We start from the raw sequence: 22,404 nt of genomic DNA, 5'->3' as shown, positions 1-22,404 counted from the left end.
AAATTTGCTTATCTTCATTATTGTTTTGTTAATCGAATAAACCCTTCCCATGGCAGAAAACAAGAAGGATGGGATGTAAACGAATTAAGTTTCGTCTTCTGCAGACGCTTCTTCCATTATTCGTCCGGAATGAACATTCGGCGTTCAGCAGTATAGGTTAAATACCAAATATTTGTATGTTGCATCTCTAATTTAGAAGCAGCAATTGCTGTTTATTTTTGAAAATTTAATTTTTTTTATTATAATTTTACAGTGCCGAGCCGAGTGTATCTATTTACAATTTAGAAACTCCTTGAAAAAGTTTTTTGCAATAACCGGACCCCATTTGCCCAAATTCATAAAAGCGGACTCTTGTTGAAAGAATGTGAGTAATTTTTTCACAATTTCCCGAAAACCGGACCTTTCACAAAATGTCTGGTCAGACCCCTGCTATATCAGACACAAAATGTACCTTTTTTGTTTGGGGGAATTCATGGGTTTCTGACCCTCAAAATTGGAATTTTTTTTTTAAGAAATGAACTTAATTCTTCGAGCAATAAAGAATAAATCAAGTAAACCGAATTTTTTTTTATAATTATTTTTAATATCAAGTTTTTAACACAGCAAATGTGTGCGATTTATCACACAACACGCAGAAAATTATAAATAATGTAACGGAATAACAAATATTAGAATATTAACAATGACCAATTCAGCAATGTTATTATTTCGATACTTAATTACTGCTAGATTGACGTCTCTTTGCTAATAAGTACTCCTTATGTTTCTTAACAGGAATTTCATTGATTTCTTCATAAGATGGGATTTCTTTCTTGAGTTTAGACATCCATGAAGATATTCTGGGGTATTTGTCAAATGAAAAATCAAGAAACTGGGAATAAAAGGGGAAAATTTTATTAAAATTTATCAAAGAACAATAAACATAATAATATGATATGAAGATATTTATAGCAATTCGTAATGTTCTAAAATAGTGGGGGAAAACAAACTATCCTTATTTTTAAGTATATAAATTTTTAATTATAAAAAAACTATATTTGTTGAAAGGATATTTTTTAAAGTTCAACATAGAAGGTTTTAAAAATATTATAATGAAATAAATGTTTTCTAACAAATCTAACATGTAACTTTTCTAGCAGATCTAATTAAATGTAATTTTTCTAACAAATCAAATTAAATATATGTAACTTTTCTAACAAATCTATTTAAGTAAATGTAACTTTTCAAACAAATTTAATTAAATAAATGGAACTTTTCTAAGAAATTTAATTAAATAAATGTAATTTTCAAAACAAATCTAATAAAATAAATATAATTTTTCTAACAAATCTAATTAAAATAATGCAATTATTCTAAAGATTCTAATGAAATAAATGTTTGTTTTCCAAGAAATCTAATGAAATAAATATTTTCAAAAATTCCAAATTAATAAATGTAACTTTTCTAGCAAATATAATGAGATAAATGTAATTTTTCTTATTAATCGAACTAACGGTAAAGGAGTTTCCTTTTACTTACGACTTGTATGGTAGCTAAAGTTGAAATAATTGCAAAATCTGCTATGGTGATATGATTTCCAGCAACGTAAGCCGTTTTGTTCAAAAATTCATCCAACAATACCAAAGTATCTTCAAATGCTTTCATTTTTTCAGGATTTGCTGGTTCATTTCTAAACGCCATAGGTGCCTAAAAGATAATTGAAAGTAAAAAAAGTAACCAACAAATTATTCACTGTTAAAAGAATTCTTGTTGTATATGAATAAATTTATCTACACATATAAAAAAAATGCATTTTTGCCTCTAAACGTATCTTTCTATTTATATGTAGATGAACGGCGTCTTTATCAGTTACATAACTTAATGAAGGTGAATAGGGTAAACTAACCAGTGAAGGAACACTTAAGCTTCGCTTGCCTTTTAAAAAATCATATTAATTTCAAAATTCGTAATTACAGTTAAATGACAGTGTCAACATATTTGTTACTAATTGCAAACTATGCAAAAAAAAATTCGAGAACTTGCATAATATTGTTTTAAAGTTTTGGAGGTTCAAATAACAAGTAGTAAGAAGACCCAGTGAAGGAACAGCTCTTACCAGTGAAGGAACACAAAATTGCCCAGTGAAGGAACACTTAATTTTGGTTATTTTTTAATGCTCTTTATGAATTTTTTAGCCATACAAATACAGTCGGACATCTATTTAACGAACTTCCATTCTACGAATTTCTCTATTTTACGAATTTTTTCGAGGAACCAAGAGCATTTTGGAAATTTTTTTGTAAAATAACTTCCATATAGCGAAGTGAATTTTCTATTTAACGAACTTTTCATTGAGATCCACTTTCCCTATTTTCCAAAATATTTCTTAACATTTTAAACTTGTTAAAGCAATTTATGGGGGAAATGACCTTGAATTAATTTTCAAAACCACTGCTTTATGAAATGTATTACTGTTTTGTCTAAAAATTATCTTAGAGAAAGCAGTAAATTCCCTTTCCCTTTTTGTTTGCACTTCAAACGAAAAACTCACTTCAAATTAACGGATTTCATCCGTAGCAATTTAACTTAACGCAGTGGTAATGCATGTTTAAAATTACTTTTATAATAAATGCAACTATATTTTTATACATAAATTTAGACTTTTTTTAGTTGAAAATGTATATAGCATGATAGTGTAACACTGGATAATGTTTTGCTCTATTCTTGCTTTCCATGCAGATTTCTTTTATGGTTAAGATTTATATGATAAATAGTAGATACTAGTTTACAAGATAAAAGTGTATCAGTTGCTATTTTAATTATGTCTAGTGTTTAAGAATTTAAAACCTGTTTTGTGTTGTTTATGTATTTTAAGAGGTGATTTTCTATTTAACGAATTTTCCATATAACGAGCTTATTATTGGTATTAAGTGATTTTGTTAAGTAGAGGTCCGACTAAAAACAAGACTATTTGTGAAATTATAAGATACAAGTACTTGTAAAATGCTAACTTTTTTCTGTAATCATGAACTAGAAATTAAAGTGATGTTAAATACAAAATAAATAAAAAAATCATTCTTTCTTATAATTTGACAGTCAAATCTAAATCATTGTGTCATCCGGTGCTGTTTATTATCATTATTATTTTATCACCTTTTTGTTTACTCTTTTTCCTCTTATTTCTTGAAGCTTTTTTTCTTTTTTAAGTAATTTTTCTTTCTTTTTCTTTTCCATGTTCTCCTGTTTTAATGTTTTTTAGATCTTTCAGCCTCTTGAAATTTTTGCCATTTCTCTGAAGTTAGTGCAAAAGGTAATTATTCGCTTTTCTTCTTATTTGACCTTTCTTTTTATCATCAATATTTGGCCAATGTAAATGGCTCTTCCAAACTTCTTCTGATTTTTCAGCAACATTTCTAGAATGCCTTTCTCGAAAATAGACGGGGGAAAGGTGTCTTGAAGTTTGAGGCAAATCCATCTCTTGTTGACTTATATCTAGAGGATCTTTAGAAGTACTGATTTTACTTACAGAATCATTTCTTTTTTCAACTAAGAGAATCAGCATGAGGACTCATTTCAAATTCGATATCTAATATGCATTCATTATCAATACTAGCTTCAGTTCCTAAGTTTGACTTAACCAAGTGGTCTTCTTTTAATACGTGCTTCTTCCATATTGAAAAAAGTACAGGCTCTTGGACATTTTCGATATTAGACTCTTCCGTCAATGCTGTGTTAAAAATGTACATCATATCTTGAGGGATTTCCCTCTCAAGCTTCTGAAGAAATTGAGTATCGTTTCTGTTTAACTTTGTTTTTTGTTGAGGAACTTGCTTCTAAATTCTAACATTGTAAAGTAGTTTCTATAAATTATATAATCACGTTGCTATCCTATAATGATAGCTTATTAGGAGTTCTTGGTGCAAAAGCCAGCGAAAAAATGTTCTATTAAAATTTTTATGATTATATTTAATTAGTTTTCGATTTGTAAACATAGTTTATTAAGTTGCCTAACATTTGATGCAACTACACACCCCGTTAATAAATATAAATTATAATTTTTTCATAAATTAAGCTATTAAATTAACATTTTGAACTGAAATTATTTCGGGAATTATTCATACAATTTTTAACAAAATTTCGGTTGTCCTCTATATAGCAGAATTACTTATCCTAGAGTCATGTAAAATCATATATCACACATTACTGTTCATTCACTGGAAGTATTCCCAGTGTAGGAATATGCCTGTTTCTTCACTGGTTAGAAGCTGTTTTTTGTCTTTTAAACAGAATTTTGATGTATAATATGACTAAAAGTACAAGAAAATTAAAAAATTTCTTTTATTTTCATTAACTGGGAGAAAAACCCAGTAAAGGAACACTTGTTCCTTCACTGGTTTTTCATCGTTTGGTGATCCAGTGAATAAACACCCCCTTATCTCAGTACTTGATTATGCTATGGTGCTTTAAAAAAAATAAAACGTAACTTCAATAACTATATTTTGAATTCTCTTTTTCACAGTGAGAAAAATAAGACTACTACATGCAATTAATTCCACTTCAAACATATAAGTACAAACACTCACCTTATAATTTTTTCGACGAAACAAGGTGTTGCAGAGATAATAACAAATTCAAAAATTTTTTCAGAGAAATCTATTTGACCAGGTAATCCAAAATATTGCTAGATGACTTCCTATTGTTTGGCAGTAAGCTATTGTTACCAATCAATCTAAAGAAACACTTTCAAATTCTTATTTTTAATCAATATATATGAAATGTTCCTTCACTGGGTAGTGTTCCTTCACTGGTTGGTTTACCCTATTTACCATTTTCGGGCAATTTAAAAACCTATTTTAACATTTTTATTCGAATTTTTTTCACGGCTTTTTATTAATTTTTTTAAAAAAATTGAATTTTTTCTTGAAATTAACATTAATGAGTCCAGTCACATTAATGTGACCACCTGTCACAAAAGCAGAACCACCTTACACATAGCGGAACGCTGCGAGATGTTAAGCTGGTTAGGATCCATGGAATGAACAACCCGATCGAGGTGATTCCACAGATTCTACATTGTATCTGTTTGGTGGCCAGGGGAGTACGGTGAACTCGTACGGTAAACTGGTGCTACTCGAACCATACACGTACACTGTAAACTGCATGACGCGTCACATAGTCCCGCTGGTTGATACCGAGGAAAAATTCATGTGTAAGAGTGGGCATGGTCCGTAAGAACGCGACTCGTATTTATCCTTCGTGCCTTCCACAATGAGCGAATCCCGGAAATGCCACAAAAACATTCCACACACCATAATGTTGCCTCTCCCAGCTTGGACCCCTCCGGTAACAGTTGCAGGCTGTTTGCTTTCAGACCTTTTACATCGTGTACGTTGAAGTCTATCTTTCCCATGGAGCATAACACGTAGTTCATTGGAAAAAATTCCTCTGTCGCTACTCAGTGGGCGAATTCCTGACTTCGTCACCGATGAACAGCAGTCATCATCGGTGCATAAATCATGTGTCTGCCGTGGAAGTCCATACGCAACAATATTCGCTGAACCGTTATTGAAGATACACTGCTGGTATCCCAGCCCTTGGTTTTATTTTAATTTTTAACTGTCGTTGAACAGTCGATCTGATTCCGAGTTTACGACCATTAATGTTCAACTTCGTAGTTTTGTAATTTTGAGCCCAACGCAGAAGACGAGGGATCAAGCATTTGGACAAACTACCCTTTAAATTACGGAAACATCCAATGTTAACTCGACGGCAAAGGGATTCTAACCCATGATCCATCCACCACTGATGATATTTTACGTCAGCACTGTGGTCAGTGCGAGCCGGGAGCAGAATTCGTATCAATCAGTCACTGCTGGGATTCGAACCTGTCTCACCTCATTCAGAGGTGAACGTTCTATATCCTGCGCCACCACGGCTCAAGTCCCTTGGTTCATCTGGACGGTCAGTTGTTCAACAGTTGCACGTCTATTCGTCCGAACGCATCTCCGCAACCGTTATGCACCTCCGATATCTACGGCTTGTGGTGAACCACATTTGCTACGTTGCTGATTTTGGATGGTGTCATTTTGCCGTGGCTGGCATACTTTTACTACGAAAGGCGAACAGTTTGTAAGATTAGAAGCTTTGCCTCAGCTCGAAAGCGTGCGATCATGCCCTTTTGGATGTCGGATAAATCACTCCGTCTCTGCCTTAGGTCAACGACTGCAATGTTTTCTGATGCTGGGAATAGCTGGTGTCTCGGCCTTTGGCGCGAAGCTCCACTGACCGATTCATCGAAACTTTCATGTCATATATTGAAAAGTCATGAGATCTCCATTGTCAAGAAAGGAAATCATAGCACAGGCTATGCATCAAGGCATAAAAATGTTTGCACTTTAGAATAAACATAAGATCATGATAAAACATAGTATTCGTGAAATTAAAATCACATAGTTAGGAAAATCTAAAAAATGGTGATAAAATCAAATCAATTATACACAATAAACAAATATATATACAGGAATATAGACAAATTAAAGTGTGCCCCTGTTAATATAGTGACCCGGCCGTCCCGGTAGTACCTGCCGAGGCCGGATTGGTCACTATTCGATATTTAGCAGTTCTGTGGCTCGCCCCAATCGGACCCTGCTGGAGGGCTGCTCCTTCATCAGGTCTGCCACAGTCCTGGTATGTAAAAGAGTTTTTTACCTAAAATGCTTAGACAGAAGGCCGTCAGGTGTTAAAAAGGCTATTATTGGACTATAATTAGCCTTATCGTTGATAATTTCTTTTTCAAATAATTGATTGAAATCGGAGGTAGTGCAGCCTTTGTCGTCACTGTAGAATTGGGAGTTGAGCTTCGCCATGAAAAAGTCAATGTCTTCGATTTTTAAATCATATGTTTGAGCGATTTATTGCTAATAAGTTGTGGGTCTCCTTGCATCATTCTTATTAGTTTACTTTAAAAGTTCTAAAGTTTATTCCTTAGGTTATCACTTAGTGTGGTAAGTGATAACCAGTATGCAGCAATATTTTCCGATTTCCTCGGACACCCTTTATATACGCTTGTGAGGGTGAGTTGTTATCGACAATGTCAACCGTCATCTATGAAAAGGTACCCCTTCATAAAAGAGAGTTAACACGTCTTATATACCAGTGAATTGTAATTGTAATTTTGTAGTGGTAGATACCCTACACGCTCTACTGCCACCTGCCTTCTGTGATTGGTTATCTCACGTTGACGAAGAAAGTAGGTGGTGGTCACATTAATGTGACTGGGCTATGCTTTGTAAGAGTTTAAATGCATATTTTATTTATAAATTTTAGTTGTATACTTAACAATTTTTGAACCCATTTTTTCCAACCAATTTTTGGCTGACGGCAGACTGAATATATCTGCAATTGTGCTACGATTCTCAGGTGTACTGCAAATGTTTGACTATTTTATGTAACCTAGCTGCATTTAGAATAGGGAATACCTGCTGAAATAATTATATTTTTTGCATCTTAGAATATTCTCTAACGTATACCATTAATTTAAATTCTGTACTAGAAATTCGAAAAATTTAACGTAACAACGTAAAAACAACGCAGCGACGTAAAAACAAATATTCCATATTTAGACAAGAACTAACTTAACCGGGAGATTAGCTAAATTTCATTAGATTTCATTATACCACTATATTTAAATCACATCAATTTTATTAAAAACTGACCCGCAAATAGAATATATGTTCGAAAATTTAACTTACATAAGAACATTAAAAGGTATTCCAAAGTCGAGAAATTATGTTTCGATAAAGCAAAGGCTAAGAGAACAACAACAAATAATTGAAAAAAGTTAAACTAAAGCTTATTTTTCTCAGTTTTTATGAGTAATTTAGGCATCTCCGGGAATAAGAATAAAAATAACTTTAGATCGTCAAAAATAAGTAGTTAGTTATCTCGGTTTTTACTTCTGATTGAATATTATCTAATAACGTTGCTTTTCTACGCACGAAGGTAGAAAAGGGGAGCTTTAAATTATCATTAGATATCTCAACTGATTTTAATCCCGAATGAAATACTTTACTAAAGGTATCGAAATTTTGAAAAATGTGCTTTAATATAACATCCCTTCCTTTGTAGTCCACCTATTACTTAACAACATTAATAAAGCACAAATAGTGTCACGAAAAACAGTCACACGATAGTTTCGCTTCTATAATCAAGAACCTTCCTCTATGTCAAAATGTAAAACGTTAGTTGGAAACATTGAGTAGCAGAAGAAAAATTTCAAGCAAGTTGCTACAAGGAAAAAAGTGGTTTAACCAATAGGCGATGGAGAGCAAGCTTGAACAAGATAATCATCAAACAAGGGAAGGGAGATATGAAACAGATATTGGGGATAAAGTCAAACAACTGTGATGATTCTTAGAAAACTAGTCGTGAAGTCATAGTGTATGAGAAGAGAGATTTCATGGTGCTCGATTAACTTTAATCCAGACTTCTTTACCCGAATAACTTTCAGTAAAAGTAAAACATTACTGTGAAGCCTGCATTTTACATAAATATATGTTTTAAAAAAATTCCTGATTTTAATTCCTGACAAGAATGCTTTGCAAATTTGATTCCCCCCCCCCCTTGAGTATGTTTTTCTTAGTTCAACAACCTCTATAACCTTATTAAAGGGAACAGCTCGTAACTCCGTTGCAAACAGCGATAACTCTATTTTTTTTTCCTTTTTTGACCAAACCGTTAACACTTCTTTCATATCTTCAATTATGAGTTCTCCAATCACATATACGTATTAATATTCATACAACATACTTCATAAATAAAATTTAATATATCCCTTCAAATGAGAGAATGCTTCCGAACAATATTCATAATTCGAAAATTTTGTAAAATAATCAAACTATATATTTGAATCAGTGCCGTAGCGAGCTTAACTCGCGCCCGGGGCACAATACCTTTTTAGCGCCCCCCCCCCATTCGAAAACCATCTAATATTATAAGTAAAATATACTCGCAAAGTAATAAATAAATAAAGTTGTTGTTGTTGTTGTTTACGTCGCACTAGAGCTGCACAATGGGCTATTGGCGACGGTCTGGGAAACATCCCTGAGGATGATCCGAAGACATGCCATCACAATTTTGATCCTCTGCAGAGGGGATGGCACCCCCGCTTCGGTAGCCCAACGACCTGCACGCGAAGTCGAGCACTTTACGGTAGCACAGTTTAACGAGGACCAATACCGCACACCCTCTGTCCCTACGCAGACTGATCCAAGTGGGTCACCCACCCGCACACTGACCGCAGCCAATGATGCTTGACTTCGGTGATCTGATGAGAACCGTGTCTTAACGATCAGTCCAATGTCCAATGATTTTTGAAATGTATATGATCCTCTAGAATTAGTTCAAAAGATACCTATTATTTATTTTACATATTTATAAAGAAATATTTTAAAAAACATGCAGTTTTAAAACAATAAAAAAGTAAATATTTATTATCTCTAAGGAGATACATATATTTAATAATATGATTATAATACATTAATAAAACTAATTACTATGTATAAATTTTCCTCTTTTGATGAAGCAAATTTATCAATAATATCATCAAAGTTGATCATTTCAAATGTTTCTCTTTCCACACTTAAAAATGCCAGGTCACTTAGGCGAGTGACCCCATCGTTGATCGTAGATACGTCAAAATTAATTTTAATTTGCTGAATGACCATTCGCAGTTAGCAATTGATACTGAGATAGTCAGGAGTATTTGAAGTGCCACTCTCAGGTTTGGAAAAACATCTTCTCCATACGGGATTATAAAAGTAAGAGATTCTCATGGAGTTTTAAGTTCAATTTCTTTTCTACTGCGGAGTAACATTTTGCAGTCACATGCTTCAATAAAGAGTTCTATTGCATTTAAATCTGTATTATAAAAATCCACCAAATTTTAAAATAAAAATTTCAAGGTCGTTATCAACATTATCCTTGTTTAATAAATTTTCAACGTCTAGTAGAAATCCAAATTTCACTTAATTGTGTAAATCGTGTACATATTTCTTGTTGGAGGCGATCAAGAACACTTTTCATAACGCGAGAAATTTCACTTTCTGCGGAAAGACCGACATCTCTAGTTAATTCTCCGGGCATTTTGCGGCGTCTTCTTACACGTATTGTTGCATCAATATCCCATTTTTCACAAAGAGACTTCGCTTTTTCTATTGCCTCTTCACAGAGCTTGTCTCGAATTTCGGCTAGTTCAGTCGCTAATGATTCAAGATCATGGAACGCTTCTCTAAAATTCATTCTAGGATCTTGTAATCTGAGCTGCACACGATCAATCCTCCTTAAGATTTCATATCAGAAATGAACTAAAGTTATGAAACTAAAAGTTAGTATATTTTGCAACAGAATTGTAGCTTCACTTCTGGTGTCACTTGTAGTGGTAGTGTCCTCTGCGAATTTTCCTAATAGTTCTACTATAATCGTTAGCCCATCGATGATAACGTTAACCGCTTGTATTCTGGCTCTCCATCGTGTTGCAGATTCATGTTTGACAGTTTTTGTTAAAGCATTTTTTAATAATTCCCATCGTAATGTTGAACGTGAGAAAAGAGATATATGTTTTCAATTATTCCGAAACATGTCACATCGATTGGATTTTGTACACTGTACAAACATACAAACACTTTATACACTGATGTTTGTACTTTGTACACTGCAAGTATTTGGAGATAATATATGTAACCACACAGCGAAGATGCCATAAGGAAGTGCTGACAGACACAGGTCGAGTCAGCCTTGCCATTAGAAAAGACGTGTCATTTCTATTATTAATATATTATTACAGTTTGATTAGAGTTACTTTTTATTTACGAATTAACATTTATTTTATTTCACTAGCACTAAATTTTAAATATATTTTCCAGGAATAAATCATAATAAAAATAAAAATTATCCAACAATTTTTTTGTTTTGTTGACCATTTGGCGCCCCTTTGTGAGTAGCGCCCGGGGCATGATGCCCTCCTTGCTCCCCCCTCGCTACGCCACTGATTTGAATATGAAAATAAGAACGTTACCATAACAGCCCACTGAGTTCTGTAGAGTGTTCCAATATCGAAATATAGCATTCTGTCAACTGTTGCTCTTTCTGCTGGATCCTTGGGATAAACAGGGCTATCTGGAGCATATTTATTCATCATGTAGGCTAAAACAGCTCGACTGAAAGGAACAGAGGATTAGTTAAAAAAGACATAGCTTTTATTCCATCTTTTTGACTTTAAATAAACAGGCGTCGAAAAACTTTCTCTGAATATCTCTATCGATAGTAGAATAATGTCTGCGATGTGTTGAGGTAAACTGTTGCAGTAACAGATCTAATTTTAAATATAAAAGTAGAAGTTGACCTTCATACGTGTTTATGACAACACGTTTTCAGATTTTTAATTAGAATTTATTTATCGAATTTTTAAAATGTTTCTCCCAGAATTTTTACAAATTTCCTAGGATATATATTTTTTATTGAGTAACCAACGCTGAATAGCCGATTCATATCGGTTTTGCTAATGTACAAATATTTAATTTTGTAACATTGTAATTTTTTGGCGTAATTCATGCGACAAGGGAACTCCTGGATCAAGCATTATTGGAGCAAACTTGCTTTCATGAATAACTTTTTGATAGATACTAATCAGCATTTGAATTAGATACAAAGGAAAACAATCGAAAATCCTACTATTAGTACGATGAAGAAAACTCAAACCCATAGTCTATTTGTTATTTTTCATCAGCACTGTCCTGAAAACTAGAAACAGTTTACAAATTTACAAGCTATCACTGGGATGTGAACCTGAGTCATCTCATAGGAGGATGAGCTCTTCTATATCCTGAGCCATCACAGCTCTTAAGATGCATTTTATTTTATTTTACAACCAGCATTCAACAGTCGAGCCAATTCTGAGTTTACTGAGTTCAATGTTCAACTTCATAGCCTTGTAATTTTGCTCCCAATCCACAAGACAAGGAGACTCCTGGATCAAGCACTGGGCAAACTAGCCTACGTGGAAGACGTTTTGAATGAACTAACGCGCATTTGCGGTACAAGGAGAGGAAAATCGTGAAAACCACTATGGTTAGCAAGACGGCAAGGGTATTCCAACTCATGATCAGTCTAAGATTAAGAATATTTTACGTCTGCACTGTGTTTGGTGCGAGCCGTGAGAGGAATTCGTACCAACCTACCTCCGCTGGGATTCGAACCTGCATCCCGTCATTGGGTGGAGAACGTTTTATCCCCTGATCCACTGCGACTCTCTTAAGATACATTTTATTTTATAACCGTCGTTGAACAGCCGACCCAATTTTTGGTTTACGGCTACTAATGTTCAAAGATGTTTCTTGGGCATTTATAATGAAAGATCTGAGGAAAACAGTGACATTCTTCTAAATTCGAATTAAGTAACTTAACAGTTTATGCGTTGACAATTTTAAATAAACATTATGCGTAGCTTTTATTCCTTGAACACAAGCTTCTGATTTGATTTGATTTGGTTTGATTTCACATCCATCATTAAACAGCCTGCCTTGTTCTGAGTTTACGACTACTAATGTTCACCCCGTAGCCTTTGTAATTTTGAACCCAATCCAGAAGACAAGGGAACTCCTGGACCAAGTAAATTAGTCTGCGTGGAGGACTTTTTGATGGAAGTAGCTTGCATTTGCGTTATATGGAGGGGAAACCACGAAACTTTCCCGTAGTTAGCCTGACAGCAAAGGGAGTCTTACCCATGATCCGTTTACCACTGAGGATATTTTACTCCAGCACTGTGGTCTGGGGTGTAGCGAACCAGTTGCGGAATTCGAATCGACCCACTATCGCTGGGATTCGAACCCGGTTTATCTCATTGAAAGGAGAGCGCTCTATCTCCTGACCCACCACAGCTCTTCGTAAGATAAATTTTTCGGATTGAAATATTAACGTCGGTTTTAAAACTAAAATAACAAGCAAATATTTTTTCATAAAGTTAAAAATCGAGTTCTCTCCACTCCGTTATCTCATTTATATCTGACAAAAAAAAACATTTTTTTTTCAGTTGCCAGATAAGAAAATTTTATTTTGTTGACGAAGTTAAAAAATAACAATCATACTTTTTAAAATTTGCGAAAAATAATTGTATTTTAGAATGCATATTCATATTGCAGCATTAGAAAAATTTTGGTAATGTGGTAAATATAAACTGAAACATAATTATACAAAAATCTCATTATCTAAAGTAGATTACTGTATGCAAATGTTTCTAAAACAAGCATAATAAAGAAAAGGAAATCGATTTTATATCTCATAGATGACAAGTGCTGTCATCGCTGCTTAGTAACTTGATGGGTGTAGTTGAAAGAAATAGCTCATTATTTAACTTCCGACGTTTTTAGTTGCTCTATCAATCATTTTCTAACTGTTTCTCATTACTTAAATAACAGCAACTTTGCTTATATGAATGGTTACTTATAATAAACGTTTTAAAAATTAAAATATTGCTTTAAAAACCATTATCTCCGCACAAAAAAAATATTATAAACTGTAAATTCACTGACATTTGTAAAGCAAAAGAGAAGAAAAAGACCTTAACGTAGTTTTAGTATTTTGTATAGCGGTGGCAGATGCAGGTGATAAAAATTATAATCCCGAAAAAAATTATTAAACTCCTCGAATTAATTAAATATAAAAGATACAGGGGAAAAAACTATCTTAGTCCACATGAGCAATGTTATGCTTTTTTTTCTTTCGTAAACGTAGTTCTAGTATTTTGCATAATGGTAGCAGAGGCAGATGATAAAAATGATTTCGAAAAAGATTAAATCCTCGAATTAACTAACAACTTAAAGGTACAGGATAAAAAAAAACAACCTCAATATATCTAAACAATGTGCTTTTGATTTTTTTTTCTTTTGAAAACGTAGTTTTAATACTTTGTAAAGTAGTGGCAGATGCAGGTGATAAAAATGATAATCCCCCCCTAAAAATATACATATATATACATTAAAATCCACGAATTAATTAACTACTAAAAGGTGCATGATAAAGAACAGCCTTAGTCCACATGAGCAATGCTAAGATCTTTTCTTTCTTTTTTCGGAAACGTGGTCTATGTATTTTGTATAGTAGTGGCAAATGCAGGTGATAAAAATTATAATCTTGAAAAAAAATGTTAAGATCTGAGACTTAAATTGTAATTAAAAAGTACAGGATAAAAAACAACCTTAATATATGCAAACAATACAATTTTTTTCTTTTTTGAAAACGTAGTTTTAGTATTTTGATAATTGGTGGTAGATACAGGTGATCAGACTGATAAGCCAGAAGGAAATTAATAAAATCCGCGAATTATATCACAGTTAAAAGGTACAGGATTAGAAAAAACCATATTCTACAAAAGCAGTACAATTTTCATTTTTGAAAACATAATTTCAGTATCTTGTATAGTGGTACAACATTAATCACCCACACAATGTAATTTTCCTTTTGAAAACATAGTTTTTGAAAAGATAGAAAGTATTTTGTATAATGGTGGCAGATGCAGATGATAAAAATAATGATCCCGAAAAGAATAATGAAAATCCGAAAAATTAATTAAATGCAAAAGATACAGAGGAAAAAACAATCTTAGTCCGACTGAGCAATGTGAAGTTTTTTTTGTTTTTTGTTTTTCTCGTAATCGTAGTTTTATTATTTTGCATAGTGGTGGCAGATGATAAAAATGATGATCCCGAAAAAAATTATTAAAATGGGTAAATTAATTAACAATTAAAAGGTACAGAATAAAAAACACTCATGATTATTCCACATGAGTTTTTTTCGTAAATATAATTGTACTTTTTTATATAACGAAAGTAGAAATCATGAACACACTAAGTTTTCCCTTAATTTTCGCGTTTGGTTTAATTTTTCCAAAGGAAATTATATTAATATTTTCAACTATAAATATTAATTCTAGTGTATTTTTTAACGCCGATTTCAAATCAGTTGTTAGTGTTTTTATGCCTTAAATATTTTTCGTATTACAGATGTCTATACACGAAAATGTATAGTAGGCACAGAATAACACAAAATATGTCGTAGTGTAAAATACCAAAAATTTTCAAATACATTACATTTGATACGCATTTCGAAAATGATACATGCTTGTACAGTGCGCAGAAAAAAAAACGGCCCCCCCCCCGCCTGAATAACTTTTGATCTAATGATTGGATCTTCACATTCTAGGACTCATTCTCAATGATTCGAGAGGGTGACTTCAAATGTGCAATAGTGCTGAAGATATTTCAAGTTTCGAAATCAGACACAAAAACATACTTATATAAGCAGTGCAAATAAACATAACCTAGTAAACATAATGAACAACTTTTTTTAAACGGATTCGAATTTCAGACACCCAAAATGTAGGGGTCTCCATAATTTGGTCAGGAGAGCGATCCAAAATTTGGACAACTTAATGTTAATTTTACTTTTTGCGTACTTGAGAACTTTTTAAGAATTGAAAAGTTTTTGCACATAATTACAAAATTTGTTAATCCAAAGATTATTCCATGCAAAAAAAAAAAATTTGTAAAAATTTATTATTTTATTAAATAGTAGTCAGAAACATTTTGATTTGTAAGGTATAAAATTTTTTACATCATTTTTAAGTATGTAATTTTTACATGGCAAAATATAAACGTTGAGCGAAACCGGTTATGAAGTTCTTGAGAAGTCGAATTTAAAATATACGACTTCTTTAATCCACTAATTCATTAAAAAAGTTATTCACTAATTAGCTTAAAAAGTTCTCGAGATATGGCGACATACTCAAAAAGTAAAATTAACGTTAACTTTGGATCGCCCTCCTGACCAAACTGTGGGGACCAGATTGCAGCTACCTCCTTTGGGGATCAGAAATCCAAATCCGTTGGGAAAAAAAGGTATGTTTATTCAAAGAAAGTACGTTCTGATGTGTCTGATTTAGCAATTTAAAATGTCGCCAGCACAACTTAATTAGCATATTTGCAGTCGGAGCATTAAGAATCAGTCATAGAATGTGTGATCATTAGACAAAAAGTTATTCAGAGTGAGACCATAATTTTTTCTTTTTTTTTTTTTTTGCGCAATGTACATCAATAATTTATGGACAGCCGCTAGCTTTAATTATCGTTCATCACATTTTTTGCACATAATTTCACCAGAGCATGATTGAAAATAAAATATTAACGCCTCTGTTGGTTTGAAAGTTTTTTTCTTTGAAATATTATAATTAATTTTGTCCCATAGATTCAAAATAAGGAACCTACTATAGGAACCCACTGTTTGCTCTCCAATATCCGGAGCATCTATCTATGATAACGAAGGTTTGGTGGTGATCTTGGATAGGATAATTATAAATGTTTCCATGTCTCTGAATTCGTCTACACTGTTAGAATTTTCATTCTAAAATTATGGTAAAATAACTGGTAGTGGTCTGTCCACCCGATTAACCGTACAGTTTACGATAAAGAACATTTTTTACTTTTATGGTTTTGCAACCAATTACAAATAGTATGGTTATAAGACCATAATTACAAAACTATACGGTTTTTTAACTATTTACAACTAGCATTTTTCAAAAACTTTTTAAAAAAAACTAGACATAGGAACTCGGCTTTTTGTAAGGTAATAGGCGTTGTAGAGTGCCGAACACTGGAAATTCTTCATGTGTTGAAGGGAATGGAGGAAATATTGTGGTGTCAACACCAGGACTCGAACTCCAGTTCTGCCGGTCATGAGATTGACAGACAAGCCCGCTCTGCTATGACATGTACATTGCAAAGAACTAAGTAGCTTCATTAGATGGTTCTAGTAAGTGCGATAAAATTCTGGTTGTTCAAATGTATTTTCAAACTTAACAGTTTGATTACCATTTTATTTATTATTTATTATTGAATGTTATTTGACTGTTTTGTTTAAATATGGTAAAATAAATTGTTATTTAATCATTTTTTCCAATAAATTTCTAACAGTGTTGTGCGAAGTCTATGAAATTGGATATCTGACAAGCGACGTCATCGTATGAAATAGTGGTAATTGTCGATGCAGAAGCCAATCAGGTTCGACACTTACGCGTGATGTCGCTTACATGTATCCAATTAAATCCAATTTAAATCACATGGTTAGATATAATCACTTCATATCTTCTGGAGTTGCAAGTACCCAATTGGTAAAGCCTTATGTTAGGGAAACACACGCAACTACATAGAGCTAATATTAATTTGATATGTTTTGTCAATTTTCATTGTTACTTTTTCTTTAAAGTAATAATAACATAAATTTTTCTAAATTTGCGAATTTTTCGACTTTTTCCAACAAAACAACAACAAAAAAATTACCGAACTTTTTAAAATAATGTTTTTAAATTGATTTTATTACATTTAATATAAATATATAAAATATAATTGAAAAATTGCAATCTAGAAATGAATGAGTTGTTGGACGATATCTATTATTTTTAATATTCTAACAACATCTAATATTTATTAAACACTTTAATATCAATATTTGATCAAAAACTTACCTTTCGTACAGATAAAACCCATTATCATCGATAGTAGGAACGGTGTATTGAGGATTCATCTATAAACAATAAAAAATAGATTTTTTTTTACTGAAACATTAACTGGGAACCGCCCGCTGATCATAAGAGGACGATTGATAGAGTTGGTTTCGACGCGGGGAATATCTATGTAAAAAAAATCGGCGCCAGGCTTTGTTCGCATATGCAATCGTTTCTCTTATGCTTCCTTTGATTTAAAATGTTACATAGCCCCTATTTCAACTAGTGAATTCATACTATAATTTACATTTCAATTGTCTCCGGACTCTACTCTGAGAGGAGGATATCTGTACAAATGTAATAGATATTTCTTAAGTTTAATATTTGTTTCAGTAAAAAAAATTACAGTGATTTTATTTATTAGGTTAAGTTATATTAACTTCCTTACTGACAGTAAGCTATTAAAAAAAATGGATTAAAATAAATAAGGTGAAGCTAAGTTCATAATGTACATTATAATATGTGATTTAAAGAAAATTTAGTGAGAAACTTTTTGAATCGAATTAGATGAGGCAAATGCGAAATTTATTGGTTAAGATGCAACACGAAAAAAATTTCACCTTTGTAACTTCTTAAAAAAGAATTAAGCTGTCTCATCAAACATGAAAGTTTAAAATAGGGATGTAACGAACTAAGAATTTAACCTTTTCACATTGCAGTATTTTTAGAAAAAACATGACAATAAAAAATTAAGTTTATTAAAAACGCTCTTTTAAAAATGATGTGTCATAATAAAAACGATGATAAAAAGAAAAGTTAACAAAAAGGAAAAAGAGAAACAGAGTTTTTTTTTCTTAGTTCTTAATAACTTTAGCGTTGAATTTAAATTAATTTTATATAATTCTTTATAGGATAAATATTTTTTACAAAAACGACTGGTAAAACATGTAGCCATGAGTAAAAACTTTTTATCGACTTGAAATTTCGGAAAAAAGTATTACGTGCCCCTATGTGTGACATATATATATATATATATATATATATATATATATATATATATATATATATATATATATATATATATATATATATATATATATATATATATATATATATATATATATATATATATATGTAATACAAAAATTATAAATACTTTTGTATTAATAACACCATTAAAACTCTTTCGTTTTCATAAAATGTCTTTCGTAAAGAATAGGTGTAAAAATTCTATTTTGGGACTTCAAGGCTGAAAGCATACCGTTGAAACATAATGAGATTTATATTTCAAAGGAGCAGTTATTTTTAGAATCTTGTCCCTTTTTCATTTCCATATTAGGAAGCATTGACTGATTTTCCATAATGCGTAGAGTTACAAAGGTATGTACGACTGAAACCTGTTTACATCAGAATCTGTAAGTATTTAATGCGGGACCGATGGTTTTCGCATGCCTCTTGCTGAATAACGTGTTCCATAAAACATCTGCCGGAACCATCCGCAGATTTATAATAACAGGGCTACATCCCTGATATCATTGCTGTATTCAGCTTTAATAATGCAGTCAAAAGGCATCTTACGTTATAAAAATGTTTATTTAAAGTTAGGCTGGTGGTTATAACAGCACACATCCCCACTCCACAAGGGAGGGGGTGTGTACAAATCTCCGGATGGTTCCGACAAATGTTTATTGGAACATGTTATTCAGCAAGATACATGCGAAAACCATCGGTCCCGCTTTAAATACTTACAGATTTTGATGTAAACGGTTTCCAGTCGTACATACCTTTGTAACTCTACGCATTATGGAAAATCAGTCAATGCTTCCTAATATGGAAATAAAAAAGGGACAAGATTCTAAAAATAACTCCTCCTTTGAAATATAAATCTAATTATGATTCAATGGTATGTTTTCAGCCTTCAAGTCCCAAAATAGAATTTCTACATCTATTCTTTACCAAAGACTTTTTATGAAAACGAAAGAGTTTTAGTGGTGTTATTAATACAAAAGTATTTATAATTTTTGTATTACATCATATATATATATATATATATATATATATATATATATATATATATATATATATATATATATATATATATATATATATATATATATATATATATATATATATATATATATATATATATATATATATATCACACATAGGGGCACGTAATACTTTTTTCCGAAATCCAAAATTCAAGTCTACAAAATTAATTTTTTTACTCATGGCTACATGTTTTACCAATTGTTTTTGTAAAAAATATTTATCCTATAAATAATTATATAAAATTAATTTAAAGTCAACGCTAAATTTATTACGAACTAAGAAAAAAAACTCTTTTTCTCTTTTGCCTTTTTTGTTAACTTTTCTTTTTATCATCGTTTTTATTATGACACATCATTTTTAAAAGAGCGCTTATAAAAGAGCGCCAAAATAGAATTTCTACACCTACTCTTTACCAAAGACATTTTATGAAAATTATATATATATATATATATATATATATATATATATATATATATATATATATATATATATATAAAACGGCTTAGTACTTTTTTCACTTACTGGATCGAATATCGTACAGTATGATATAACTAAAATAATTTTATTTTTATCATACATTTAAGTATCATAATTACAAATAACTTAATTGTATTTAGTCATATAATTATAAATATTCCTTATAATTAAACGAGATAAGATGTAAACTTGACATACTTCCAGATCGTTAAGGTTTAAAGATTCTTAGAAACAACTTAACCAAAATTTTAATGATTTAGTTACATAAAATTTGCAAGAAAAATAAATTTTGTTTTGTAATTTTTTCTATGTTGTTTATTTAATGATTTTTTTTTTTTAATTGAAGGAAGGACCGGAAGAAATTAGCCATCGTGCAGTGTTCCGTAAAGACCGTTATTGATATAAAACTTTTAAATCCGTGTAAAAAATGAGTTCAGAAGAATATACACATAAAAGCTCGGAAACTAATTTTTAAGCCAGAACAAAACCAAAACTGTATCGAAATCTGACAAATAACTGTTGAGAAAAGCGAGTGAATAAAAGATCAAAATCTTTTGGATTATCGGATGAAACAAGAAGTGAACTACTAGAAATTCTTTCATGGTTAATCAGGAAATAAAACAGGTTTGAGTTCTTGTACAGGGGATATTTCTGTATCGTGATCTGCCAGGCCAACTACATTTGCAAAAGCGCCAAATTGATTTTAAACAGGAAAATTTTTACAATTAAAAACAAGTAGATGTTACGAGTTATACCCTTCGAATTGGTCGCTTTCTGAATTTTTTTTTTTTTTCGTTTCTTGTGGATCGCTGCCCCGAAGTTGCCAAGACTTGGCGATTTTCTGCCACAGAAAATCGCCACGGAAATCTCACCAATTTTTAATCGTATGCAAATTATTGAAATCTGACAAATCAATGTTAAGGAAGGCGGGTAAGCAAAGCATCAAAAAATGTTTGATTGCCAGAGGAAACACAGAGTGGAGTTGCAATACTATTGTGAAAAACACCTTCAAGTTTCAATTAGCATCAATTAAACTAACTTCCATGTTTTGTATACCCGACTGCGTTGACAGATAATTTGTCAGATCGATAGAAATTTTACATTTAAGTCACTTATATCAATATGAAAAAAATTTTGATTTAGAAAACGTATGTTACTTGGAAAACAAATTTGCTCTCTTCAAAATACGTAAGCTTTTGAACTAATTATTTAACAAGGTTTGTAAAAATACATACATAGGAAGATTATTTCGGAACATTCTGTACATTAAGTTGATGTATAAATTGGATTGTAAAAATATAAATTACATACCTTTTTAAATTCTGGATTTTTGTGCTCTCCTTCGCTTATATTATAATTTTTAACATCAATTTTCAGTTTCAAATGCTCAGCTGTCATCAAAACTGAACGGCAAGCTGGGCAAATAGGGGCACTGTGCATTGTGAAAATCGCCATTTTCGCTAATCGTAGAACAGAAGTGATCATTAATGCTCGAATGTTTTACAAATAGTCACTGTGAATGTTTAGACAGCATTTTTATCAGGAACATAAAGATAAAATATCATCTTATCATGAAGTCAAAGTATGAAAAAATAGATATTCAGCGATTTTACTTAGTCACGTTCTTTCCAATTCTAAAACAATTCTATACTCCGTTGCAAGCAGGGTTGCCAGACAGTGAAATTAAAAAATACAACTTAATCTGAAAAAATACTACAAAATACAACATATTTTTAAGCGCCATCTACAGAAGTTATTTTGAAGTTTAAATAATTTTAAAAGGGTAAAAAACTTATAAGAAAAAAATAATTAAAGGTAAAAAATAATAATTAATAAAAAAAATAAATTGAAGAAAATTATAATTAAAGGAAATTATTAATGGAAAAAAATAAAAGAATATATAACTTAGAATATAATAATATTAAAGTAGAAAAACAATTATCTTTTCCCTTTTATGCACTTATACTTCTGGTAAAAAAATTCAGCAATTTTGTCGTGTATACCGTTGGCTTATTTCAAAAATTGCTTTTTACTTCAAAACTAGAGTGGCACTTCTGCTCTTTGATTTAAAAATTGAAAAAAGAAAAAAAACACTTAAACAGGCCACTTTTAAAAAAAAAAATCTGCGAATAATACCCCATCCCTATTATTAGTGCGAAAATACTACTGTAGTAATAAAAATACTACGCATGGCAACCCTGATTGCAAGTTAAGAAAAGACCATTGCGGTATAGGATTTAAATAATCATCCGCAATTGCATATAGTTCCGTTTCATTTCGTTGTTAAATTATTCAAATATGCTTTCAGAACAATTTAAAAGCTTTTAAAAGTTAAACACGCCGAA

At 31.5% G+C, this 22,404-nt stretch overlaps 1 protein-coding gene across 1 annotated transcript; it reads right to left on the bottom strand.

Moving 5' to 3' along the window:
- Window positions 1-561: 561 nt before the first annotated feature.
- On the bottom strand, window positions 562-21,722 carry LOC107440174 (glutathione S-transferase 1-1). Its single transcript, XM_087165477.1, has 5 exons — window positions 21,371-21,722; window positions 17,552-17,610; window positions 11,054-11,195; window positions 1,519-1,686; window positions 562-871 (listed from the first exon to the last, which is right to left on the bottom strand). The coding sequence occupies exons 1-5, from the start codon at window positions 21,542-21,544 to the stop codon at window positions 716-718; spliced, it is 699 nt and encodes a 232-aa protein (XP_087021603.1). The 5' UTR covers window positions 21,545-21,722; the 3' UTR covers window positions 562-715.
- Between the last annotated feature and the right edge of the window lie 682 nt (window positions 21,723-22,404).

Source organism: Parasteatoda tepidariorum, chromosome 6 (assembly GCF_982258835.1).
Source record: "Parasteatoda tepidariorum strain Cologne lab strain chromosome 6, Ptep-v5.0, whole genome shotgun sequence".
Classification (NCBI taxonomy): domain Eukaryota; kingdom Metazoa; phylum Arthropoda; class Arachnida; order Araneae; family Theridiidae; genus Parasteatoda; species Parasteatoda tepidariorum.
Note: the sequence above shows the minus strand (reverse complement) of the source record. Positions and strands in the feature narration are given on the sequence as shown.